Raw genomic sequence first — 23,305 nt, forward strand, 5'->3', positions numbered from 1 at the left:
GACGCGGACCCGGTGGGCTGAAAGGGCCTGTTTCCGCGCTGTATCTCTACACACACTTGGGACAGCTTACAATCTTCACTGAAACCAATTAACCTACAAACCTGTACGTCTTTGGAGTGTGGGAGGAAACCAAAGATCTCAGAGTAAACCCACGCAGGTCACGGGGAGAATGTACAAACTCCGAACAGACAGCACCCGTAGTCGGGATCGAACCCGGGTCACTGGCAAGGCCAGCAGCATCATCAAGGACCAGTCGCACCCCGGCCACTCCCTCTTCTCCCCTCTCCCATCGGGCAAAAGGTACAGAAGTGTGAAAACGCACACCTCCAGGAGGAATTTCTGTGGTCGGAGGGTGGAGAATCTGTGGAATTCATTGCCGCAGAGGGCCATGGAGGCCAAGTCATTGGATATTTTTAAGGCAGAGATAGATAGATTCTAGATTAGTACGGGTGTCAGGGGATGTGGGGAGAAGGCAGGAGGAGAGTGGGGTTAGGAGGGAGAGATAGATCAGCCATGATTGGATGTCGGAGTAGACTCGATAGGCTGAATGGCCTAATTCTGATCTGATCACTGATGATCTTATGAGCCTGCCAGTTTAATGGAGTTTCATTGTCAATAATCTTTGAACAGAGGAGCAGGTTCTATTCCCGCTCCAACAAACGTGCCCTCCCACGAGATGCAAAGAGACCTTACCTCCCATTGCATGAGCTTCTCTCCAGCCCCGAACACATCCCAATTATCACTGTCCAGCTCACTGTCCACATCTGATGGATAGGACCCAAAGCAAAGGCGGAAAACCTGCAATGCAACCAGGCCAAGAGAATTAATTAGCTGCTCAACAAGATTAATTGCCATCAAAATATAGATTTCCACCTTGAATATGACTTTAGTAATGGTCTAGCAACGTAAAAATGTTTGTCCTCAGTTCCTTAAATATTTAAAGTGCATGCAGCACAACAATCCACTTGTAGAAATGAGGAACTGCAGATGCTGGTTTATGCAAAAGGACACAAAGTGCTGGAGTAACTCAGCGGGTCAGGCAGCATCTGTGGAGAACATGGATAGGTGACGTTTCACAGAGTACTGGAGTAACTCAGCGGGTCAGGCAGCATCTCTGGAAGACATGGATAGGTGACGTTTCACAGAGTGCTGGAGTAACACAGCGGGTCAGGCAGCATCTATGGAGAACATGGATAGGTGATCACAAAATGCTGGAGTAACTCAGCGGGTCAGGCAGCATCTCCAGAGAGAATGAATGGGTGACTTTTTGGGTCGAGACCCTTCTGAACTAGTTGTGTTTGATTAATTATTTTCCTACGCTCTGAGTAATTGCTAACTTTATCCTGATTGTACATCCCCTAACTGTTCAGCTGCGGGCACGTTTATTCATAGAAATATAGAAACAGAGAAAATAGGTGCAGGAGGAGGCCATTTGGGCCTTCGAGCCAGCACCGCCATTCATTGTGGTTATGGCTGATCATCCACAATCAGTAACCTGTGCCTGCACCTGCCTTCTCCCCCTATCCCTTGATTCCACTAGCCCCTAGAGCTCTATCTAACTTTCTAAGTTTTTTCTCACCTCAGTTTTAAATGGCCTCCCCTTTATTCTTAGACTGTGGCCCCTGGTTCTGGACTCCCCCAACATTGGGAACATTTTTCCTGCATCTAGCTTGTCCAGTCCTTTTATAATTTTATACATCTCTAAGAACCCCTCTCATCCTTCTAAACTCCAGTGAATACAAGCCTAGTTTTTCCAATCTTTCCTCATACGACAGTCCCGCCATCCCATGGACCTATACTGCACTGCCTCAATAGCAAGGACGTCCTTCCTCAAATTAGGAGACCAAAACTGCACACAATATTCATTTTATGAATATTTTATTTCTGTTGCTCGTTGGCAATGGGAACTATGGATTGCATTTGTCCAATTCCCAATTGAAGTGGGTGACAAAGCGTTTAAACAATTAATACGTTTTTACTCAAGTTCTCATGTCTTAACATACTGGGGATTATCTTAACACTGTGAACAGAAATTATATTTTTAGTTTAGTTTAGAGATACAGCGCGGAAATAGGACCTTCGGCCCACGAAGTCCTCACCGACCATCGATCCCCACACATTAACACTATCCTACACACACTAGGGACAATTTTTTAATTTTATTATACCAAGCCAATTAACCAACAAACCTGCACGTCTTTGGAGTGTGGGGAGAAACCAAAGATCTCGGAGGAAACTCCACGGGGAGAACGTACAAAATCCGTACAGGCAGCACCCGTAGTCGGGATCAAACCCGGGTCTCTGGCGCTGTGAGGCAGCAACTCTACTCTACGCCACCATGTTGACGTGAATTATCATAGAACTGGTGAGCAATAATTAATTGTTTATTCAAATGGTGAGCAGTTCTTCACAGGATGAATCCAGTTCCATTAAAGTTAAGGCGTGGTTATCAGGCAACTGAGCCATCCTACCACAACCAGAGAGCAGTCCTCAACCCCTATCGACCTCTTTGGTGACCCTCGGACTACCTTTGATCGGACTTTGCTGGCTTTACCTTGCACTAAACGTTATTCCCTTATCAGATGTCAACTTATTTACATCAGCGAAACCAAGCGCAGGCTCGGCGATCGCTTCGCTCAACACCTGCGCTCAGTCCGCATTGACAAAACTGATCTCCCGGTGGCTGAGCACTTCAACTCCCCCTCCCATTCCCAGTCTGACCTTTCTGTCATGTGCCTCCTCCAGTGCCATAGTGAGGCCCACCGGAAATTGGAGGAACAGCACCTCATATTTCACCTGGGCAGCTTGCAGCCCAGCGGTATGAACATTGACTTCTCCAACTTTAGATAGTTCCTCTGTCCCTCTCTTCACCTCCCCCTTCCCAGATCTCCCTCTATCTTCCTGTCTCCACCTATATCCTTTCTTTGCCCCGCCCCCTGACATCAGTCTGAAGAAGGGTCTCGACCCAAAACGTCGCCCATTCCTTCTCCCCTGAGATGCTGCCTGACCTGCTGAGTTACTCCAGCATTTTGTGAATAAATACCTTCGATTTGTACCAGCATCTGCAGTTATTTTCTTACATTCCCTTATCAAGTATCTGCGCACACTGTAAATGGCTCGATTGTAATCATGCATTGTCTTTCCGCTGGCTGGTTAGCACGCAGCAAAAGCTTTTCACCGTACCTCAGTGCCCGTGACCATAAACTGAACTGAACGGAACTAAACTGGTCTTTCATGGTTCATTATTTTGATGAACCATTTTGACAGGATTACAGCATCTTTAAACCGAAGTGAAAAATTGTGTAAGGATGAGTGATAAGGAGAAAACTAGTTTCAAGCTAATTTGATGTTTGGAGAAAGAGCTCATAAATAGGGAATGTGATTTAATGCAGAGAAGTACTTTGATGTGCTCATGTGGCCAAGTAATGTAAGGAACTTCAATTACATTTACTGGCGTCATTAGAAGTAATGGAGCAAAATGGGGCACAGAATTGGCACCGAATTAGTCACTCGTCCAAAGTCACCACACTGAAAGTAAATAGTCTTTAAGGTCATAATTTCGAGGAGTAGATTTAAGCCATTCGGCCCATCAAGTCTACCCCCTCATTCAATCATGGCTGATCTATCTCTCCCTCCCAACCCCATTCACCTGCCTTCTCCCCATAACCCCTGACACCTTCAAGAAACATAGACACAAAATGCTGGAGTAACTCGGCGGGTCGGGGCCCATCGCTAGAGAAAAGGAATAGGTGATGTTTCGGGTCAAGACTCTTGTTGGCTCCCAAGAACGTCACCCATCCTTTGTCTCCAGAGATGTTGCCTGGTCTGCTGAGTTATTCCAGCATTTTGTGTCATAAAAATATCTTTGCTTCTCCTGATTGATTTTAGCACTTTACTCTCTTTAATAAATAATACAGTCGAGAGTCCGGGGAGAGGGAAACTAGAAGTACGAATTCTTTATTACATAGAAACATAGAAAATAGGTGCAGGAGGAGGCCATTCAGCCCTTTGAGCCAGCACCGCCATTCAATATGATCATGGCTGATCATCCAGAATCAGTACCCCGTTCCTGCTTTATCCTCATATCCCTTGATTCCATTAGCCCGAAGAGCTAAATCTAACTCTCTCTTGAAAACTTCCAATGAATTGGCCTCCACTGCCTTTTGTGGCAGAGTAATTTCACAGATTCACAACTAACCCTCTAGGTGAAAAAGTTTTTTCTCTTCTCAGTCCTAAATGGCCGACCCCATATTCTTAAACTGTGACCCCTGGTTCTGGACTCCCCTAACATCGGGAACAATTTTCCTGCATCAAGCCTGTCCAACCCCTTAATAATTTTGTAAACCCAGTCGATCCATTGTTTCATCATATGTCAGTCCCGCCATCCCAGAAATTAACCTGGTGAACCTACACTGCACTCCCTCAATAGCAAGAAGGGACCCTCTGAAGAAGGGTCCCGACCCCAAACGTCACCTATCCATGTTCTCCAGAGATGCTGCCTGACCTGCTGAGTTATTCCAGCACTCTGTGAAACGTCACCTATCCATGTTCTCCACAGATGCTGCCTGACCCGCTGAGTTACTCCAGCACTCTGTGTCTCTTCAAGGATATTCTCACAGCATCCTTGACAAATTGAACATTCCAATGCGTGCATCATCTTCTCAGATCCACAGTTGCTTGTAGTGGAACCGAGAAACGTATGCAACTTCTGGCTTACTTACCCACCTCCTGAATATTTTTACACTTTTCTTCACGGAAAATGTGTTATATAATTTGGAATCAACTTCTACATTTGATAAGTTATTTTTGGCTTTTGCAACACAGTAGTTTAGCTTACAGTTTATAGTTTATTTTGGAGACAGTTTACAGTTTATAGTTTATTTTGGAGACAGTTTACAGTTTACAGTTTATAGTTTATTTTGGAACAGGCCTTTCGGCCCACTGAGTCCGCACCGACCAGCGATCCCTGCCCTCTGACACTATTCTACACACAAGGGGCGATTTACAATTTTACTGGATCCAATTAGCCAAAAAACCTGTAGGTCTTTTTGGAGTGTGGGAGGAAACCGGAGCACCCGGAGAAAACCCACGCAGGTCACGGGGAGAACGTACAAACTCCGTACAGACAGCGCCCGTGGTCAGGATTGAACCCGTGTCTCTGGCGCTGTGAGGCGGAAACTCTACCGCTGCCCCCTTTGTTCTCTTGGCGGCCCTCCTTGTTGTTGTTTGGGGTTGTTAGTGGGAATGTGGGGAGAATAAGATAGGATTACTGTTAATGGAAACTTGATGTGCATTACCTGCTTGGCAAGAAAAGGATCTGTTTCTGTGCTGCTTATCTCTCTGGCTCAAATGGTGTTGACACACTGGCATTGGCTTGTCTTACAATCACACATCCAATAAGCCATGTGATATACACCGATCAGCCAAAACATTATGACCTGATGAGCCAAAACATTATGACCACCTGCCTAATATGCTGTTGGTCCTCCGTGTGCAGCCCCATACGCAGCAGGGTGCGATGCACTGTGTATTGTGACACATTCCTCCCATCACCACCATTAACATTTTCCGTGACTTGTGCCACAGTCGACCTTCTGTCGGTTCGGACCAGACGAGATAGCCTTCGTTGCCCTCGCGCATCGATGAGCCTTGGGCGCCCAACATCCTGCCTGTTACCAGTTTGTGGCTTGTTCCTCCTCGGACCATTGTCGGTCGGTACTCACCACTGCTGACCGGGGGCACCCCAAAAGCCTTGCCGTTTCAGAGATGCTCTGACCCAGTCGTCTAGCCATAACAATTTAGCCCTTGTCAAAGTCGCTCAGGTCTTTTCTCCTGCATCCAACACATCAACTTCAAGAACTGACTGTTTACTTGTTGCCTAATATATCCCACCCCTTGACAGGTGCCATTTTAACAAGATAACCAATGTTATTCACTTTACTTGTCAGTGGTCATAATGTTTTGGCTCATCGGTGTATTTGCATAATAATAAAAAAGTTTCAGCGCGTCATTCAACAAGCTAATTAACCCGCTGAGTATAATGTTTTGGCTGATCGGTCGGTGCATGGTAGTAAAGTTGGTTGAAGGGTACAGTTACAACTAGTATGTCAGATAGTGTTAGAAAATAACTGCAGATGCTGGTACAAATCGAAGGTATTTATTCACAAAATGCTGGAGTAACTCAGCAGGTCAGGCAGCATCTCAGGAGAGAAGGAATGGGTGACGTTTCGGATCGAGACCCTTCTTCAGACTGATAGTGTTGGTGTAAGGGGTGATTGCTAGTCGGCGTGGACTCGGTGGGCCGAAGGACCAGTTTCCAAGCCATATCTCCAACGTCAATGGTTCCCTTATCATCACATTACATTATTACAGTTGCAACAGCACATCATGAAATTGCATCTGTTTGTTGCTAAAATAAGAGTCAGATGACTCTTAATGTTCAACTGAGTCATTGATTTAACACCTTTATCCACAATAATGTGCAAGAACAACACCTGGAGATTTTATTTAAGCCGCTGAACCGGGAATTGAAATCCCGCGCAGGTCACGGGGAGAACGTACAAACTCCGTGCAGACACCACCCGTAGTCAGGATCGAACCGGGGTCTCTGGCAGCAAATCTACCACTGCCCCACCGAGCCAACCTCAACCAATCAAACTTTAATAGGACTTTAAACTCTTTACTAAATTCCTGATATCCTATATCTGCCCAATTCTAAAATGCAACTAAATGACAGACAGCATCCTTGCTATTGAGGCAGTGCAGCGTAGGTTCACCAGGTTAATCCCCGGGATGGCGGGACTGTCGTATGAGGAAAGATTGGAAAGACTAGGCTTGTATTCACTGGAGTTTAGAAGGACGAGAGGGGATCTTATAGAGACGTATAAAATCATAAAATGACTGGACAAGCTAGATGCAGGAAAAATGTTCCCAATGTTGGGGGAAGTCATGAACCAGGGGCCACACAGTCTAAGAATAAAGGGGAGGCCATTTAAAATTGAGGTGAGAAAAAGCTTTTTCACCCAGAGAGTTGTGAATGTGTGGAATTCTCTGCCACAGAAGGCAGTGGAGGCCAATTTACTGGATGAATTTTTAACAGAGAGTCAGACAGAGCACTAGGGGCTAGTGGAATCAAGGGATGTGGGGAGAAGGCAGGCACGGGTTACTGATTGTGGAAGATCAGCCATGCTCACAATGAATGGCGGTGCTGGCTCGAAGGGCCAAATGGCCTCCTCCTGCACCTATTTTCTATGTTTCATCCTTTGAGTGAGATAAGATTACATTACTGAAGCCATTACACATAGGTGAGCTAATGATAGTGCCAAGTGAAATTAAAATGGCCTTCCTACGTAATTAATTATTAATAGAATTCTTGCTAAGTGAATAGCATTAGACTTTATTAAACATCCCTTTAATGAAACCACTACTGCACAAGGCACCATGAGATTTTTACTGGTCAACTGAATACATTGACTTCTCTTCTCAATCACTGGATTTGGGAATTACTGACCTAAATTTACCAGTTTCATCATCTTCCTAGGTTTATTCAACTTAGTTTTAGTTTAGATTTGTTTAGACATACAGCGTGGTAACAGTCCCTTCGCCCCATCGAGTCCGCCCTGACCAGCCATCACCCCGTATATCAAAGATACTAGAGGAGCAAGATGAACCACTCCGTCAAACATCGCCTATACTGAAGTGTAGTACGCAAAGGAGCGTAACGTCCGCCATTTTAGGAAGCAAAACCCACCGCTCGCTCTGCCTCTCGCAGTGTAATCAGTGTTTTGGGGGAACAGTATGTGTGATGATACCATTAAAATGCAGAATATATCTCATCAATCAATTCACAGATTTTTGTTATTTTTCTTTTTAAATGTTTCTGCAAGTATCTGCCTACTAAAATGGCGCCGTGGCTGTTTTTTAGGGTCGAGTGGTCTATCTTGCTCTGCTCTATTATCTTTGGCGTACACTAACACTATCCTACACACAGTAGGGACAATTTACACTCTTTATCGAAGCCAATTAACCTACAAACCTGCACGTCTTTGGAGTGTGGGAGGAAACCGGAGCACCCGGAGAAAACCCACGCAGGTCACGGAGAGAACATACAAACTCCGTACAGACAGCACCCGTAGTCAGGATCAAACCCGGGTCTCTGGCGCTGTGAGGCAGCAACTCTACCGCTGAGTTACTCGAGCATTTTGTGTCTGTACTTTTCTATGTTCTGTGTTCTAAAATACCACAGGGTCTGGAATGAATAAATGAATGAATGAAAGTGTGTTCAGTAGAGAGAGGGCTGAGTAGTCTCTCATCTGCCAGGATTGCAATGGTCATGACATTTTCTTCCTTGTGAATAGAAGCTCATCTGGTATTAGATAGATGCAAAATGCTGGAGTAACTCAGAGAGTCATGCAGCATCTCTGGAGATAAGGAATGGGTTACGTATCAGGTCGAGACCCTTCTTCAGACGGAGAGTAAGGAGAGAGAAACACACACAGAGATAAGGAAGTGCTTGGTGTGAAAATGAGATATCAAAGTGGATGAATGAATGAATGAATGAATGAATGAATGAATGAATGAATGAATGAATGAATGGGTTTATTGGCCAAGTATGTGCATATACGAGGAATGTGCCTTGGTGCTCCGCTCACAAATGACAACACAAACATACAGTTAACAATCAGATCAAGGAAAATGTAGAATAGACCATTGTTAGCTAGGAGAAGGTGTCAACGAAGCATGCAGAGATTAAATACAATCGGGGGGGGGGGGGGGGGGGGGTGGGGGGCAGTCAGACTGGCCAGAGAACTAGGAAGGGGCGGGATGGAGAGAAAGGGAAAGCAAGGGGTAGAGAAGTTAGAGAAGTCGTCATCTGAGATTAGATCCATTACTGACTCCAGCATTGATATCGGTTGTTCTTTTACCCTGAGGAAAGATTCTGGAGGAATATTGGCAGTGTTCGACCTCAGAGCAGATTTATTCAGCATCAGTGTCCCGTCTCTCTGGGGGTTTAAAGACTAAAGCTCACCTCATGCTAAATAAATAGATCTGGCACTGTGTGTGTAGGAAGGAACTGCAGATGCTGGTTTAAACCAGAAAAAAACACAAAAAGCTGGAGTAACTCAACAGGTCAGGCAGCATCTCTGGAGAGAAGGAATGGGTGACGTTTCAGGTCGAGACCCTTCTTCAGGCTGAGAGTCTGAGAGGTAGGAATAAGGGGTCGGCCATTTAGGACTGAGATGAGGAAAAGCCTTTTCACCCAGAGAGTTGTGAATCTGTGGAATTCTCTGCCACAGAAGGCAATGGAGGCCAATTCACTGGATGTTCTCAAGAGAGAGTTAGATTTAACTCTGGGGGCTAACGGAATCAAGGGATATGGGGAGAAAGCAGGAGCGGGTTTCTGATTGTGGATGATCAGCCATGATCATATTGAATGGCGGTGCTGGCTCGAAGGGCTGAATGGCCTCCTCCTGCACCTATTGTCTATGTTTCTATGAGAGTAAGGGGAAGGGGAACAAGAGATAATGACGATGATATAGAGAGGTATAGAACAAATGAATGAAGGATAGACAATAGACAATAGACAATAGGTGCAGGAGGAGGCCATTCGGCCCTTCGAGCCTGTACGCACCGCCATTCAATGTGATCATGGTTGATCATTCTCAATCAGTACCCCGTTCCTGCTTTCTCCCCATACCCCCTGACTCCACTATCCTTAAGAGCTCTATCTAGCTCTCTCTTGAATGTATTCAGAGAATTGGCCTCCACTGCCTTCTGAGGCAGAGAATTCCACAGATTTACAACTCTCTGACTGAAAAAGTTTGTCATCATCTCCGTTCTAAATGGCCTGCCCCTTATTCATAAACTCTGGCCCCTGGTTCTGGACTCCCCCAACATTGGGAACATGTTTCCTGCCTCTAACGTGTCCAACCCCTTAATAATCTTATACGTTTCGATAAGATCCCCTCTCATCCTTCTAAATTCCAGTGTATAGAAGCCTAGCCGCTCCATTCTTACAACGTGAAAACAGGCCCTTCGGCCCAACTTGCCCACACCGGCCAAGGTGTCCCATCTACAATTATCCCACCTGCCTGTGTTTTGCCCATATCCCTCTAAACTTGTCCTATCCATGTATCTGTCTAACTGTTTCTTAAACGTTTCGATGGTCATCAGTGATAGGAGCAGAATTAGACCTTTCGGCCCATCAAGTCTACTCCGCCATTCAATCGTGGCTGATCTATCTCTCCCTCTCTACCCCATTCTCCTCCCTTCTCCCCATAACCCGACACCCGTACTAATCAAGAATCTTCTGCTCCCGCGCCCATGTACACAAGTTCATATCTAAGACAGTTTGGTGGCAGACAGACGGATGTTCTGTTTTCTCTGATCACTGGTATGAGAAACAGCAGCAACGCAATGACTGTGTTTCTACTCAACACAGTAATATCCCCTTTATATTTATTTGCTCGGGCTTCCGAACACTATCCTAACAGCTCCTAACAGCATCAAAGGCAGTCGTTCCCATTATTCGGTAGGTTAGTCATTCAGTGGTCATTGAGTACCTCCAATCCTTCCTCAGTAATGGGGTTACTTCCATTAGTGACCATCTGCCCCAACCTGGAACTCCAGAAATACCTCCTGAAATCTGTGCTGCTTAGAAGCAAGGTAAGAATAACTGCAGATGGAAATACGATACGATATACCAGGCGATATTTCGGGTCAGAACCGGAAGAGAGGGACAGATAGATCGGCCACTATTCATTTTCTCCAGAGATGCTGCCTGTCCCGCTGAGTTACTCCAGCTTTTTGTGTCTATCTTCGGTTTAAACCAACACCTGCAGTTCCTTCCTTGCACAGCCACAATTTGGATGGCGGTGTGGACTTGATGGGCCAAATCCTGCTCCTAGAACTAGAACTCAACTTATGAAAGCCAACCTGATGTGGGTCAATAGACAATAGGTGCAGGAGTAGGCCATTCGGCCCTTTGAGCCAGCACCGCCATTCAATGTGATCATGGCTGATCATTCTCAATCAGTACCCCGTTCCTGCCTTCTCCCCGTACCCCCTGACTCCGCTATCCTTAAGAGCTCTATCTAACTCTCTCTTGAATGCATTCAGAGAATTGGCCTCCACTGCCTTCTGAGGCAGAGAATTCCACAGATTCACAACTCTCTGACTGAAAAAGTTTTTCCTCATCTCCGTTCTAAATGGCCTATCCCTTATTCTTAAACTGTGGCCCCTGGTTCTGGACTCCCCCAACATTGGGAACATGTTTCCTGCCTCTAACTTGTCCAACCCCTTAATAATCTTATACGTCAACCTTGATGTGGGTCACAGCAGATGGGGAAGAATATCGGAGAACATTAGAAGTTACCGGCCCTGCTGCAGTTTGATCATTACTGCAACAAGGGCTTGTAAAATTTCAGATTATTGTCGGAATTTAAAATCCATAAATTGGATTTGAACTTTCATCAAGGGGTTGTTAATTCAATCTGCTAGGTTGCCAATGCAATAACATCACCAATATGCCGCCTCTGAAGTGTTTAATAATATTAAGTGTTCTGAAAAGTGGATAAAAATAGAATTATTATCTAAAACCGGGATGTGCTGCTAAATTACCATCTGGCCTCGGTGGAGTTAACTCAATAACACAGTTGCATTGGATCATGTATTAAACTGAAGCAATATCTTCAGCGAGACTGTGAAATACACTCGTCATTTCACCTGACTTCATTCATTAACATTAATTGTATTAAATTGCTCTGTGATCCTGGCCATTGTTGTAATTCTCCACAGCTGTAGTTAATGCAAAGGGCAAAGCCATTATTTAGACGGCTGGGAACAGATGGCACAGTGATCCTGTGGTTGTTTGTCCCTAAAATCAAGCAGAGAAAATGCGCATTGGACAACATGGAGGTGTTGCTGCCTCACAGCGCCGGAGACCCGGGTTCCATCCCGACTGCGGGCGCTGTCTGCACGGAGTTTGCACGTTCTCCCCCTGACCTGCGTGGGTTTTCTCCGAGATCTTTGGTTTCCTCCCACACTTCGAAGACGTACAGTTTTGCTGGTTATTTGGCTTGGTATAAATGTAAATCATCTCCAGTGTGTGTGTGTAGGATAGTGTTAGTGCGCGGGGATCGCTGGTCGGCGCGGGGTCGGTGGGCCGTGAGACTTGTTTCCACGCTGTATCTCTAAACTAAACTAACGAGGTCTCACAGTATCACGAGATGACCTGATGAGAGCTGTTCCTGCATTAAAAGCCTTTTAGCTTTTAGTTGAGTTTAAAGATGCAGCGTTCTCCCTGTGACTGCGTGGGTTTCCTCCGGGTGCTCTGGTTTCTTCCCACTTTCCAAAGGTGTGCAGGTTTGTAGAATAATTGGCTTCTGTAAATTGCCCCTAGTGTGTCGGACGAGAAAGTGGGATCACATTAAACTGGTGTACATGTGATGAATGGTCAGCGTGGAACACTCTTTGGCCCACTGAGTCCACGCTGACCATCGATCTCCAGTGCACTAGTTAGTTCTATTGTTATCCTATTTTGACATCCAACACACTTGGGGCAATATACAGAGGCCAATTGGCCTTCAAACCCGTTTGTCTTTGGAGTGTGGGAGGAACCTGGAGAAAACCCACGCAGGTCACGGGGAGAATGTTCAAACTCCGTACAGACGGCGCCCGTAGTCAGGATGGAACCCGGATCTCTGGCGCTGTGAGGCAGCAACTCTACCGCTGCGCCATCGTGCCACCCTATTATTTTATACCATCTTATTAAACAACTTTCTTGAACTAGTCATCGTACTTAAAGGTACTTAAAATAATTAAACAGCGTGGGTTCACATTTCAGTAACACCACAAACAACACACGAATAACCTTCTTGCGGCTTGTGAACTTGAAGTTAAATATCGAGCTCGGGCTACAAAGCAGCTACATGAATGAAAGAAACAAATAAGATGGGCACAGAACGCTGGAGTAACTCAGCGGGACAGGTAGCATCTCTGGAGAGAAGGAATGTGTGGCGAGACACTTCCTCTGAGAAAAGTAAGCATTTCTTTGCAATAAAAGTTTTGCTTGAAACTTGAAGATCTAGTAATGCCTTGTCATATCCAGTTGTGGCCTGTAATCAGTGTAGTGAGAGGCATCACCATCGACCCATTATTCAGTCACAGCACAGTTAGCACTCATCAATAAGTTGCAATAATATTTGATATTCTCTCCAATGCAGCCAGACCATGATTGAAATCAATCAACTGGACAGCCCTCTGATTTTCACAGGGTTTTTGCCCCAGGAATGAGTGCATATAATTGAAGAGTCACAGAGTGGTACAACGTGGAAACAGGCCCAACTTGTCAACATGTCCCAGCTACACTGGTCCCACATGCCTGCGTTTGGCCCGCATCCCTCCAAACCTGTCCTATCCATCTACCTGTCTAACCATTCCTTAAACGATGAGACAGTCCCTGCCTCAACTACCTCCTCTGGCAGCTCGTTCCATACACCCACCACCCTCTGTGTGAAAAAGTTACCCCTCAGATTCCCATTAAATCTTTTCCCCTTCACCTTAAACCTGTGTCCTCTGCTCCTCAATTCCCCAACTCTGGGCAAGAGACTCTGCGCATCTACCCGATCTATTTCTCTCATGATTTTATACACCTCTACTATATAAGATCACCTCTCATCCACCCGCGCTCCAAGGAAAAGAGTCCCAGCCTACTCAACCTGCTCACAGCCTCTAGTCCTGGCAACATCCTCGTAAAAGAGTTGTATGGCATTGTGTGCTGTGTACGACGGCTGATGGGGTGAAAGGTGAGGGCTAAGGGTACCCTGGCCCTATTGCGACTGGGGGGAGGGGGAGCAAGACCGGAGCTGCGGGGTACCGAGGAGACACGAGTGAGGGCCTCATCTTTGATGTAAGAGGGGAACCCCCGTCACCTAAAGAATAAGGACATCTCGGATGAGGACAGCTCTGAGGAAGCCAAGACCATCTCTTATCTAGTCTGAAGAAGGGTGGTGACCTAAAACGTCACCCATTCCTTCTCTCCTGAGATGCTGCCTGACCTGCTGAGTTACTCCAGCTTTTTGTGAATAAATACCTTCGATTTGTACCAGCATCTGCAGTTATTTTCTTATATTATGCCTCTCTTTCATACACTTAATAATAATAATAATATTCATTTATTGTCATTGCAACGAGTACAACGAAATTAAAAAATAACCAATCCTGACGGTGCGTAAAAACATATATGCAATAAATGCAAAAACAAATAAATACAATTATATTAAGTACAAAATATTTTTTAACAGTGTTGCCTAGTGCAGAAGGTAGTGTTCAGTTCTCGTATGGCCCTGGGGTAAAAACTGTTCTTAAGTCTGTTTGTTCGGGATTTGATCGACCTGAAACGTCGACCAGAGGGCAGATGAACAAACAGACGGTGGCCGGGGTGGGAAGGATCTTTTATTATTTTGCCTGCTCTACTGAGGCAGCGTAGGCTGAACAGGTGCTCCAGGGAGGGCAGTGAGCAGCCGATGATCTTCTGGGCCGTCGTGATGACCCTCTGAAGGGCCTTCCTGTCCTTTTCTGAGCAGCTGGCTTACCATGTGGTTATACAGTATGCCAGCACACTCTCGATGGAGCAGCGATAGAAGGACATCATGAGCTTCTATCAGGTCTCCTCGCAACCTCTGGCGTTCCTGAGCAAACAATCCAAATCTGTCTAACCAATCTCTGTAGCTAATATCCTCTTGTCAGGGCAGCGTCCTGGTAAACCTCCTCAACACCCATTCCAAAGCCTCCACACCCTTCCCATAAAGGGACGACTAGAACTGCCAGCAATACTCTCCCCCCCCCCCCCCCCACTACCCCCCTTAGGTAGGTGGGTCGATTGGCCACAGTAAGTTGCCCCTAATGCATGGTTGAGTGGGAGAATCTGGGGGATTCCGCCCCCTCCCCTGACATGAAGAAGGGTCTCGACCCGAAAAACGTCATCCATTCCTTCTCTCACGAGATGCTGCCTGTCCCGCTGAGTTACGCCAGCATTTTGTGTGCACCTGCAACTGAAGGTCATCTGGTCAACACTCTCTTGGTCCTTACCTCCTTCAAGTTCACACTTGAGCCCAGCAGAAGTCCAGCTGTTTCATTGGACATGGACAGGTTGTGTGTCAGGAAGTGTCGCAGTTCAGCCTGGTCCTTCACCACCGATCCCAGAGTGAATCCTAAAGCAATGAAGATCAGAAAACAAAACCACTCAAACACTGAAACTTGCTGCTGCTGCTGCTGTTTACAACCGGGCAACACCGGGCAATGCACAGCGCTGTCTCATCTGACAAACAGCAGTGCCTGTTGGGCGGCACGGTGGCGCAGCGGTAGAGTTGCTGCCTCACAGCGCCGGAGACCCGGGTTCCATCCCGACTACGGGTGCTGTCTGTACAGACTTTGTACGTTCCCCCATTTTTCACCCAGAGAGTTGTGAATTTGTGGAATTCTCTGCCACAGAAAGCAGTGGAGGTCAATTCACTGGATGATTTCAAAGAGAGTTAGATAGAGCTTTAGAGGCTAGCAGAATCAAGGGATATGGGGAGAAGGCAGGCACGGGTTGGGGATTGTGGATGATCAGCCATGATCACAATGAATGGCGGTGCTGGCTCGAAGGGCCAAATGGCCTCCTCCTGCACCTATTTTCTGTTTCTATGTTTCCCCGTGACCTGCGTGGGTTTTCTCTGGGATCTTTGGCCTCCTCCCACACTCCAAAGACGCACAGGTTTGTACGTTAATTGGCTTGATGTATGTGTACAAACAAATTGTCCCTAGCGTGCGTAGGATAGTGTTAGTGTGCGGGGATCGCTGGTCGGCACGGACTCATTGGGCCGAAGGGCCTGTTTCCGCGCTGTGTCTCTAAACTAAACTAAAACTAAAATAAATCTCCATGATTTTAATTTTTAAAATAATGTTTGATATTGTAACATCTGATCACATGCGATATAAATAGTGGCAATATTATAAAACGTTTTTATATCACAGCTTTTCAGAAGCAGATCAGACGTGGACAATACATCGATCTCCCTATAGGGGTGAATGTGCAGAAATAAATCAATGTGGGCTTTTTGCTAAAAATGATGACTTACAAACAAATATCTGTGAAGCGTTAAATTTGCGAAAGTGCAGGTGAAATTGTTCTTTGCCAACAGGAGTCCTAAATCACCATGTGCTCACAACCCAATTATCACAGGTAACGAACGGGGAGAATGTAACTGGTGAATCTGTGGAATTCATTGGCATAGATCTACTATCTCCACCTTAAAAGGCACATATCTATCTATCTCTTTCTTTCCTTCAATAGACAATAGACAATAGGTGCAGGAGGAGGCCATTCGGCCCTTCCAGCCAGCACCGCCATTCAATGTGATCATGGCTGATCACTCTCAATCAGTACCCTGTTCCTGCCTTCTCCCCATACCCCCTGACTCCGCTATCCTTAAGAGCTCTATCCAGCTCTTTTCAAATCTTTTTATTAAATTTCAAAAAATGATAAGCATAACAGTGATATTGATACATAGGGATCAGGATTACATTAACAACAAATGTAGCCTTAATATAAATCCAGTTTCAAAATACATATAGGGTATAGACCTCCCAGTCTCTATGTAATTATAGATAAAAGGTTAAAAGAGAACTTATATATATATTTTTTTTAAAGATTAAAAGAAAAAAAAAACAACAAAAAAAATTCACCCTCTAAACTAAAATAACAAAACAAAACAAAAAAAACAAAACAAAACAGAATCTGGGCTGCAAAAAAAAAATAATCACCAGTTTAGACCCCTGTTTGTCGTTAAATCTGTTCCACCAAATAAAGGTAAAAAATTATTATAACGGCTGGAGAGGGAACAACTTATATTGTGTGAAAATATTGAATAAAGCTTCCCCAAGTCCTATCAAATTTAATCAAGCGTATCTATCTCCTTATGGAATTCGTTGCCACAGATCTATCCATCTCCGCCTCCATTGACTTGGCCTCCAAGGCTGTGGGTAATTTTATGGCGGAGATGGATAGATTCTTGATTGGTACGGGTGTCCGGGGTTATGGGGGAGAATGGGGTTGAGAGAGAATTTAATGGCGGGGTGGAATCAATGGGCCGAATGGCTTTATTCTGTTCCTAGACTTGTGAACTTAAGAACACATTTCCAGCCACTGAATGCCAAGGACATCCACCAGGTCACCAACTACTCTCTCCCCAACTTCAGCACTTTATGGGGTGGGAGCTGCTTCACGTTCTCGTCGTCCACCCTGGGTAGTTCTACGGAACTGGCAGAATTTGCAGCAAAGGGTCAACTACGGCACTATGAAGCACCAATTGCCACTTTCGACTGTTGTAGTTGACATACGAAAGAAGAAAGAAGGTCAACTTATAATTGAAGCTTAATGTGCACTTTGCTCATTTCCAAGGGATTTCCAAGGGATGGATACTGAAATTTTTGTGGCCGGCACGGTGGCGCAGCGGTAGAGTTGCTGCCTCACAGTGCCAGAGATCTGGGTTCCATCCTGACTATGGGTGCTGACTGTATGGAGTTTGTACATTCTCCCCGTGACCGCGTGGGTTTTCTCCGGGTGCTCCGGTTTCCTCCCACACTCCAAGGATGTACGGGTTTGTAGGTTAATTGGATTGGTAATGATTATAAATTGTCCCTAGTGTGTGTAGGGTAGTGTTAATGTGCAGGGATCACTGATCGCCGTGGTCGGTGGGCCGAAGGGCCTGTTTCCGCGCTGTATCTCTAAACTAAAACTACCCTCAGAAGGCCGAGGAAGTCCATCATGTCTCCAACCACACTTAGCCCAACTCCTATGAGTTGACTCCATCTGCACCTCACGCTGCCTCGGCAAGGCCAGCAGCATAATCAAAGACCAGTCGTACCCCGGCCACTCCCTCTTCTCCCCTCTCCCATCAGGCAAAGGGTACAGAAGTGGGAAAACGCACACCTCCAGATTCAGGGACAGTTTCTTCCCAGCTGTTATCAGGGAACTGAACCATCCTACCACAACCAGAGAGCTATCCTCTTTGGTGACCCTCACTCAGACTATCCTTGCTGGCTTTACCTTGCACTGTGACTAAATGTTATTCCTTTATCCTGTATCTGTAATCTGTAATTGGCTCGAGTGTAATCATGTGTTGCCTTTCCTCTGACTGGTTAGCACGCAACAAAACCTTTTCACTGTACCTCGTTCACGTGACAATAAACTAAACTGACCTGATGAGATGTGCTCCTATGACTTTAGTTTAGTTTAGAGATACAGCACGGAAACAGGCCCTTCGGCCCACCGGGTCCGCACCACCCAGCGATCCCCGCACACTAACACTATCCTACTCACACTAGGGACAATTTTTACATTTACAAAGCCAACTAACCTACAAACCTGCACGTCTTTGGAGTGTGGGAGGAAACCGAAGATCTCGGAGAAAACCCACGCAGGTCACGGGGAGAACGTACAAACTCCGTACAGACGGCGCCCGTAGTCGGGATGAAACCCGGGTCTCCGGCGCTGCATTCGCTGTAAGGCGGCAACTCTACCGCTGCGCCACCGTGACCGCCCATTAAACCCATGGACTTACAATTGTTGTTTTATGTACCCGTTGCTATTTCCGAAGGGATGGATACCAAATAAGGGCTCCTTACCATACGTGTTGTTGAAGTGATTCTCCACTGAGCTGGGGTCATTGTTCATCGACTCCAGGTGACGTCGGAGAGATTCCAGCTCTTCTTCTAGACCTGGGTGGTCAGGGTCAAACAAATTGCTCTCCTCCACCACCTCGTTGATACGTTCCAGCAGCTGTGTGACCCTTCAAAGCAACAACAGCCACAGTAAGCAAATCCAAATTAACCCCTCGTACATGTAAAAAACAACTTCAGTTTAGTTTAGAGATACAGCATGGAAACAGGCCCTTCGACCAACCGTGTCCGCGCCGCCCAGCGATCCCCACACACTAACCCTACCCTACACCCACTAGGGACAATTTTTACATTTACCGAGCCAATTAACCTACAAACCTGCACGTCTTTGGAGTGTGGGAGGAAACCGAAGATCTCGGAGAAAACCCACGCAGGTCACGGGGAGAACGTGCAAACTCCGTACAGACAGCACCCGCAGTCGGGATAGAACCCGGGTCTCTGGTGCTGCATCTGGGTCTCTGGTGCTCCGGGTCTGGGCGGCACGGTGGCGCTACGTTCTCCCCGTGACCTGCGTGGGTGTTCCCCGAGATCTTCGGTTTCCTCCCGCACTCCAAAGATGTACAGGTGTGTAGGTTAATTGACTGAGCAAATGTTTTTTAAAAATTGTCTCTAGTGTGTGTAGGATAGTGTTAGTGTGCGGGGATCGCTGGGTGGCGCGGACCCGGTGGGCCGAAGGGCCTGTTTCTGCGCTGTATTTCTAAAAAAAAAATCGCTGTAAGGCAGCAACTCTACCACTGTGCCACCGTGACTGCCCTATCAGTACAGTGTACTATTTATGAATAGCTTCATGAGAACGAGGAATTTCATTGCACACTGAAGTAGACGACAATAAACTCATCTGGAAAGTAATTCTTAATAAAAAGAAAAATAAGATTCACTTTGAAATAGTTCACCGATTTTGTTTAAAGCCCTCATCTCAACATTCCAGATTTACAGTCATAGAGTGATACAGTGTGGAAGCAGGCCCTTCTGCCCAACTCGCCCACATCGGCCAACATTGTCCCAAGCTACCCTCGTACCACCTGCCTGCGCTTGGTCCATAACCCTCCAAACCTGTCCTATCCATGTACCTGTCCAACTGTTTCTTAAACGATGGGATAGTCCCAGCCTCAACTACCTCCTCTGGCAGCTTGTTCCATACACCCACCACCCTCTGCGTGAAAAAGTTACCCCTCGGATTCCTATTAAATCTTTTCCCCTTCACCTTGAACCTATGTCCTCTGGTCTTCGATTCCCCTACTCTGGGTAAAGGACTTTGTGCATCTACCCGATCTATTCCTCTCATGATTTTGTACACCTCTATAAGATCACCCCTCATCCTCCTGCGCTCCATGCCCAGCCTACTCAACCTCTCCCTGTAGCCCACACCCTCTAGTCCTGGCTACATCCTCGTAAATCTTTTCTGAACCCTTTCAAGCTTGACAATATCTTGGTGCCCGGAACTGAACACAATACTCTAAATGCGGTCTCACCGACGTCTTATACAACAATGGAATTGTCTCCGTTGTCTTATCCAACAATGGAATCGGAAGCTCTTTAGATGAACTTACGTGGAGTTGGAATATTGCAAGAAACCGAACTCGTCTCTCTGGCCATCAGGACATAGAGACTGCATCACAGGGAGTATTCCGGCTGACGTCAGTGGGGCGGCTGAGTAGAATGCTGAAAGGAACCAGGGGGCAAACAGACAAGAGAGGGGGGGAAACAGAGGGGGGGTGGGGAAAGAGTACAGTTCAAAGAGCAGTCACAGCGGCAGCAGAGTGGGAACCTCCTCATACAAGTCGTGAAACCCACTCGAGGCCGAAGAGAACAGTCAGAGGTCAACAGATCATGGAGGCTTTGTACAACAATGCACGACGATTTATTGCCGCGCGGGGAGTTTTTGGCAAAGCAAGGATCATAATTCAGGCCATTGAATATCAACGCTCCAGGTCACAAACAATGGTTAGTTTCAGTACATGTAGGAAGGAACTGCAGATGCTGGTTTACGCAGTAGAAAGGCACAAAATGCTGGAGTAACTCAGCGGGACAGGCAGCATCTCTGGAGAGAAAGAATGGTCGTTGTTTCAGGTCGAGTCTGAAGAAGGGTCCCGACCTGAAACGTCACCCATTCATTCCTTCTCTCCAGAGATGCTGCCTGTCCCGCTGAGTTACTCCGGCATTTTGTGCCGATCAATGGTTAGTTATGCCCCCCTACCGATACAGGATCTGTACACTGTGGACGGCTCGACTGTAATCATGTAGAGTCTTTCTGCTGACTGGATAGCAGGCAACAAAAAAGCTTTTCTCTGTACCTCGGTACACGTGACAATAAACTGAAGAATGAGACCAAATGTGATTTTGCTGATTGAAACAATCAGTATGTGAAGTTATTTTGGGTTTTTTTCTCTCTGTGCTCAACATCGCCAAATATTTACAAATCAAATCTCTTTTTTTTTTTGTGAAATTCCCCACGGGATCTCATATCTCGGGAATCGTCAGTCGTCTGTCCCATGTTGATCATCGTGTTGCTCCTGATTCAGTTTAGTTTATTGTCACGTGTACCGAGGTACAGTGAAAAGCTTTTGTTGCGTGCTGACCAGTCAGCGGAAAGACTATGCATGATTACAATTGAGCCGTCCACAGTGTACAGATACATGATAAAGGGAATAACGTTCAGTGCAAGGTAAAGCCAGCAAAGTCCGATCAAGGATAGTCCGAGGGTCTCCAAGGCGGGAGATAGTGGTTCAGATAGTAATTCCACCACATGATGTGTTGACCTCATGACTGAAGAGATTTCAATTATACATATGCCATCATTCTCTGTGCATTTTCATGCACATTAGTAAGAGTTTGTTAGGCACCTCTCAGCTTTTAGAATATAGAGAATTGTACGGAAAAGACAATCATTGGAAATTAGTGCATTTGCTAACGCTCGATCATACGCATCCCAGAAGCAACTACATCCCAGCATCTTGACACGGACAGAGACACAGTCTCAGTGGAGCGAAAGAAAGGGAAAGATGATAATACAAACGGCGGTCTGGAAGTAAGAAATTCTTGCACATGTCTCTGCCATTCAAAACTGCTGTGCTCATTTTAGTACTAATTGTAGTATATTCAAACACTGTGGTGCTCTGATGCCATTGAAGAACAAGGATTATGGAAGGGAATTGGGCATCGATGGGCTAGTGGATACGATGGGCTGGTGGTAGCCACAGCACAAACTCGGCATCGAGGCTGGAGTCTAGGGTGCCTCAGGCCACCAGGAAGGTCCTCCCCATTGTAGTGTTGCAATTGTTGACCGCAAAAAGTTGAAAATCAAGTGGAGCAGATTTTGACTTCAAGGTACAAGGTCCATGTTGGTCCTAGGTCCATGTTGGTCCTAGGTCCATGTTGGTCCTAGGTCCATGTTGGTCCTAGGTCCATGTTGGTCCTAGGTCCATGTTGGTCCTAGGTCCAATGACTTGGACTCATTCCCAAGTCTTTGAAATGAGTTCCACACTCCGGGATACACCCCCAGTGGCTGAATATACTATTGTAAGCTTCATATAAAACTATGAAGGTTATGGTATTTGGGACTGACGACATTTCTCCCATATCTGCAACATTCGCTACTCCAGGGGGCAATGCAAACGGACAAGGCTTCAGGTCAGTATGTCCCCCATTGTAAAATGTGGGAGAATCACTCTTCCCTGAATAATGGCAATTGGGAAGCAAGCTTAAACTGTGCCTCAAATGGATAAATGTAGCATCACGAAGGTGGACTTAATAGTTTGATATTTTGTGGGCCAAAGGGTTAGCTCTTGTGTTGCGGGTCAATCAGTGCATCAGCATTAAAATTGTTCTTCAAAGGTGTGTATGGTTCTGTAGAGATGTGTACAGCTCATTGGAGATGTATATAGGGTTTATATGTGTGGATGGTTCTCTAGAGGTGCGTATAGATTTCTTTACAGATGTATATAGGGTTCCTTAAAAATGTATGTAGGATTCGAAGGAAAAAAAACTGCAGATGCTGGTTAAAATCGAAGGTAGACACAAAATGCTGGAGTAACTCAGCGGGTCAGGCAGCATCTCGGGAGAGAAGGAACCCATTCTGCTGCTATCACTTATTCATTTTGGCATGCATCATCCCATCTGAACAATGCCTTGATTAAATGGAAGTTAAGAATGTTGCAGGGCAGGTGACGAAGCCCATCAGCCTCAGGTCTAGTCTAAGCTATGCAAGTCAATCAGTAAAAGGAGACTTATTATTGTATTATTCACAGTAGAAAGCCATGGAGAAAGCTGGTCAACTTCCCCCATGGTACTATGCCTTTGGGAAGACAACGCAGCTAAACGAATAACTTACAGACTGGATGGCATGCAGGTTGTGAAGCAGCAAAGTCAAGCAAGTGAACAGGTTGAAAAGAAAAAGAACGTTACAAAGAAAGAGAACACACACACACGAGAAAAGAAAACAATATTAAAAATGAATCCGTAACTTAGAAAGTTCACAATACATTTTAACACCAAACTGCTGGAGGGGAAGGGGGGAGGAAGGGAGGGAGGGAGGGAGGGCAGTCACAAACTGTGTAAGATCCTCTCTCGGCCTCTCGAGTCA

The 23,305-nt window shown here is 46.0% G+C and overlaps 1 protein-coding gene across 1 annotated transcript in view; it reads right to left on the reverse strand.

Annotated features, from left to right (window-relative positions):
- Positions 1 to 23,305, reverse strand: part of abca2 (ATP-binding cassette, sub-family A (ABC1), member 2) — a 215,080-nt gene that overhangs the window by 107,731 nt on the left and 84,044 nt on the right. Inside the window, exons 3-6 of the mRNA XM_078426040.1 lie at positions 20,274 to 20,385; positions 18,670 to 18,833; positions 15,091 to 15,212; positions 694 to 798 (exon numbers count right to left, since the gene is read on the reverse strand). Coding sequence (XP_078282166.1) covers positions 694 to 798; positions 15,091 to 15,212; positions 18,670 to 18,833; positions 20,274 to 20,385 — 503 coding nt within the window. The remainder of the gene's footprint in view (positions 1 to 693; positions 799 to 15,090; positions 15,213 to 18,669; positions 18,834 to 20,273; positions 20,386 to 23,305) is intronic.

The sequence above is a fragment of the Rhinoraja longicauda genome, chromosome 31, assembly GCF_053455715.1.
Source record: "Rhinoraja longicauda isolate Sanriku21f chromosome 31, sRhiLon1.1, whole genome shotgun sequence".
Taxonomy (NCBI): domain Eukaryota; kingdom Metazoa; phylum Chordata; class Chondrichthyes; order Rajiformes; family Arhynchobatidae; genus Rhinoraja; species Rhinoraja longicauda.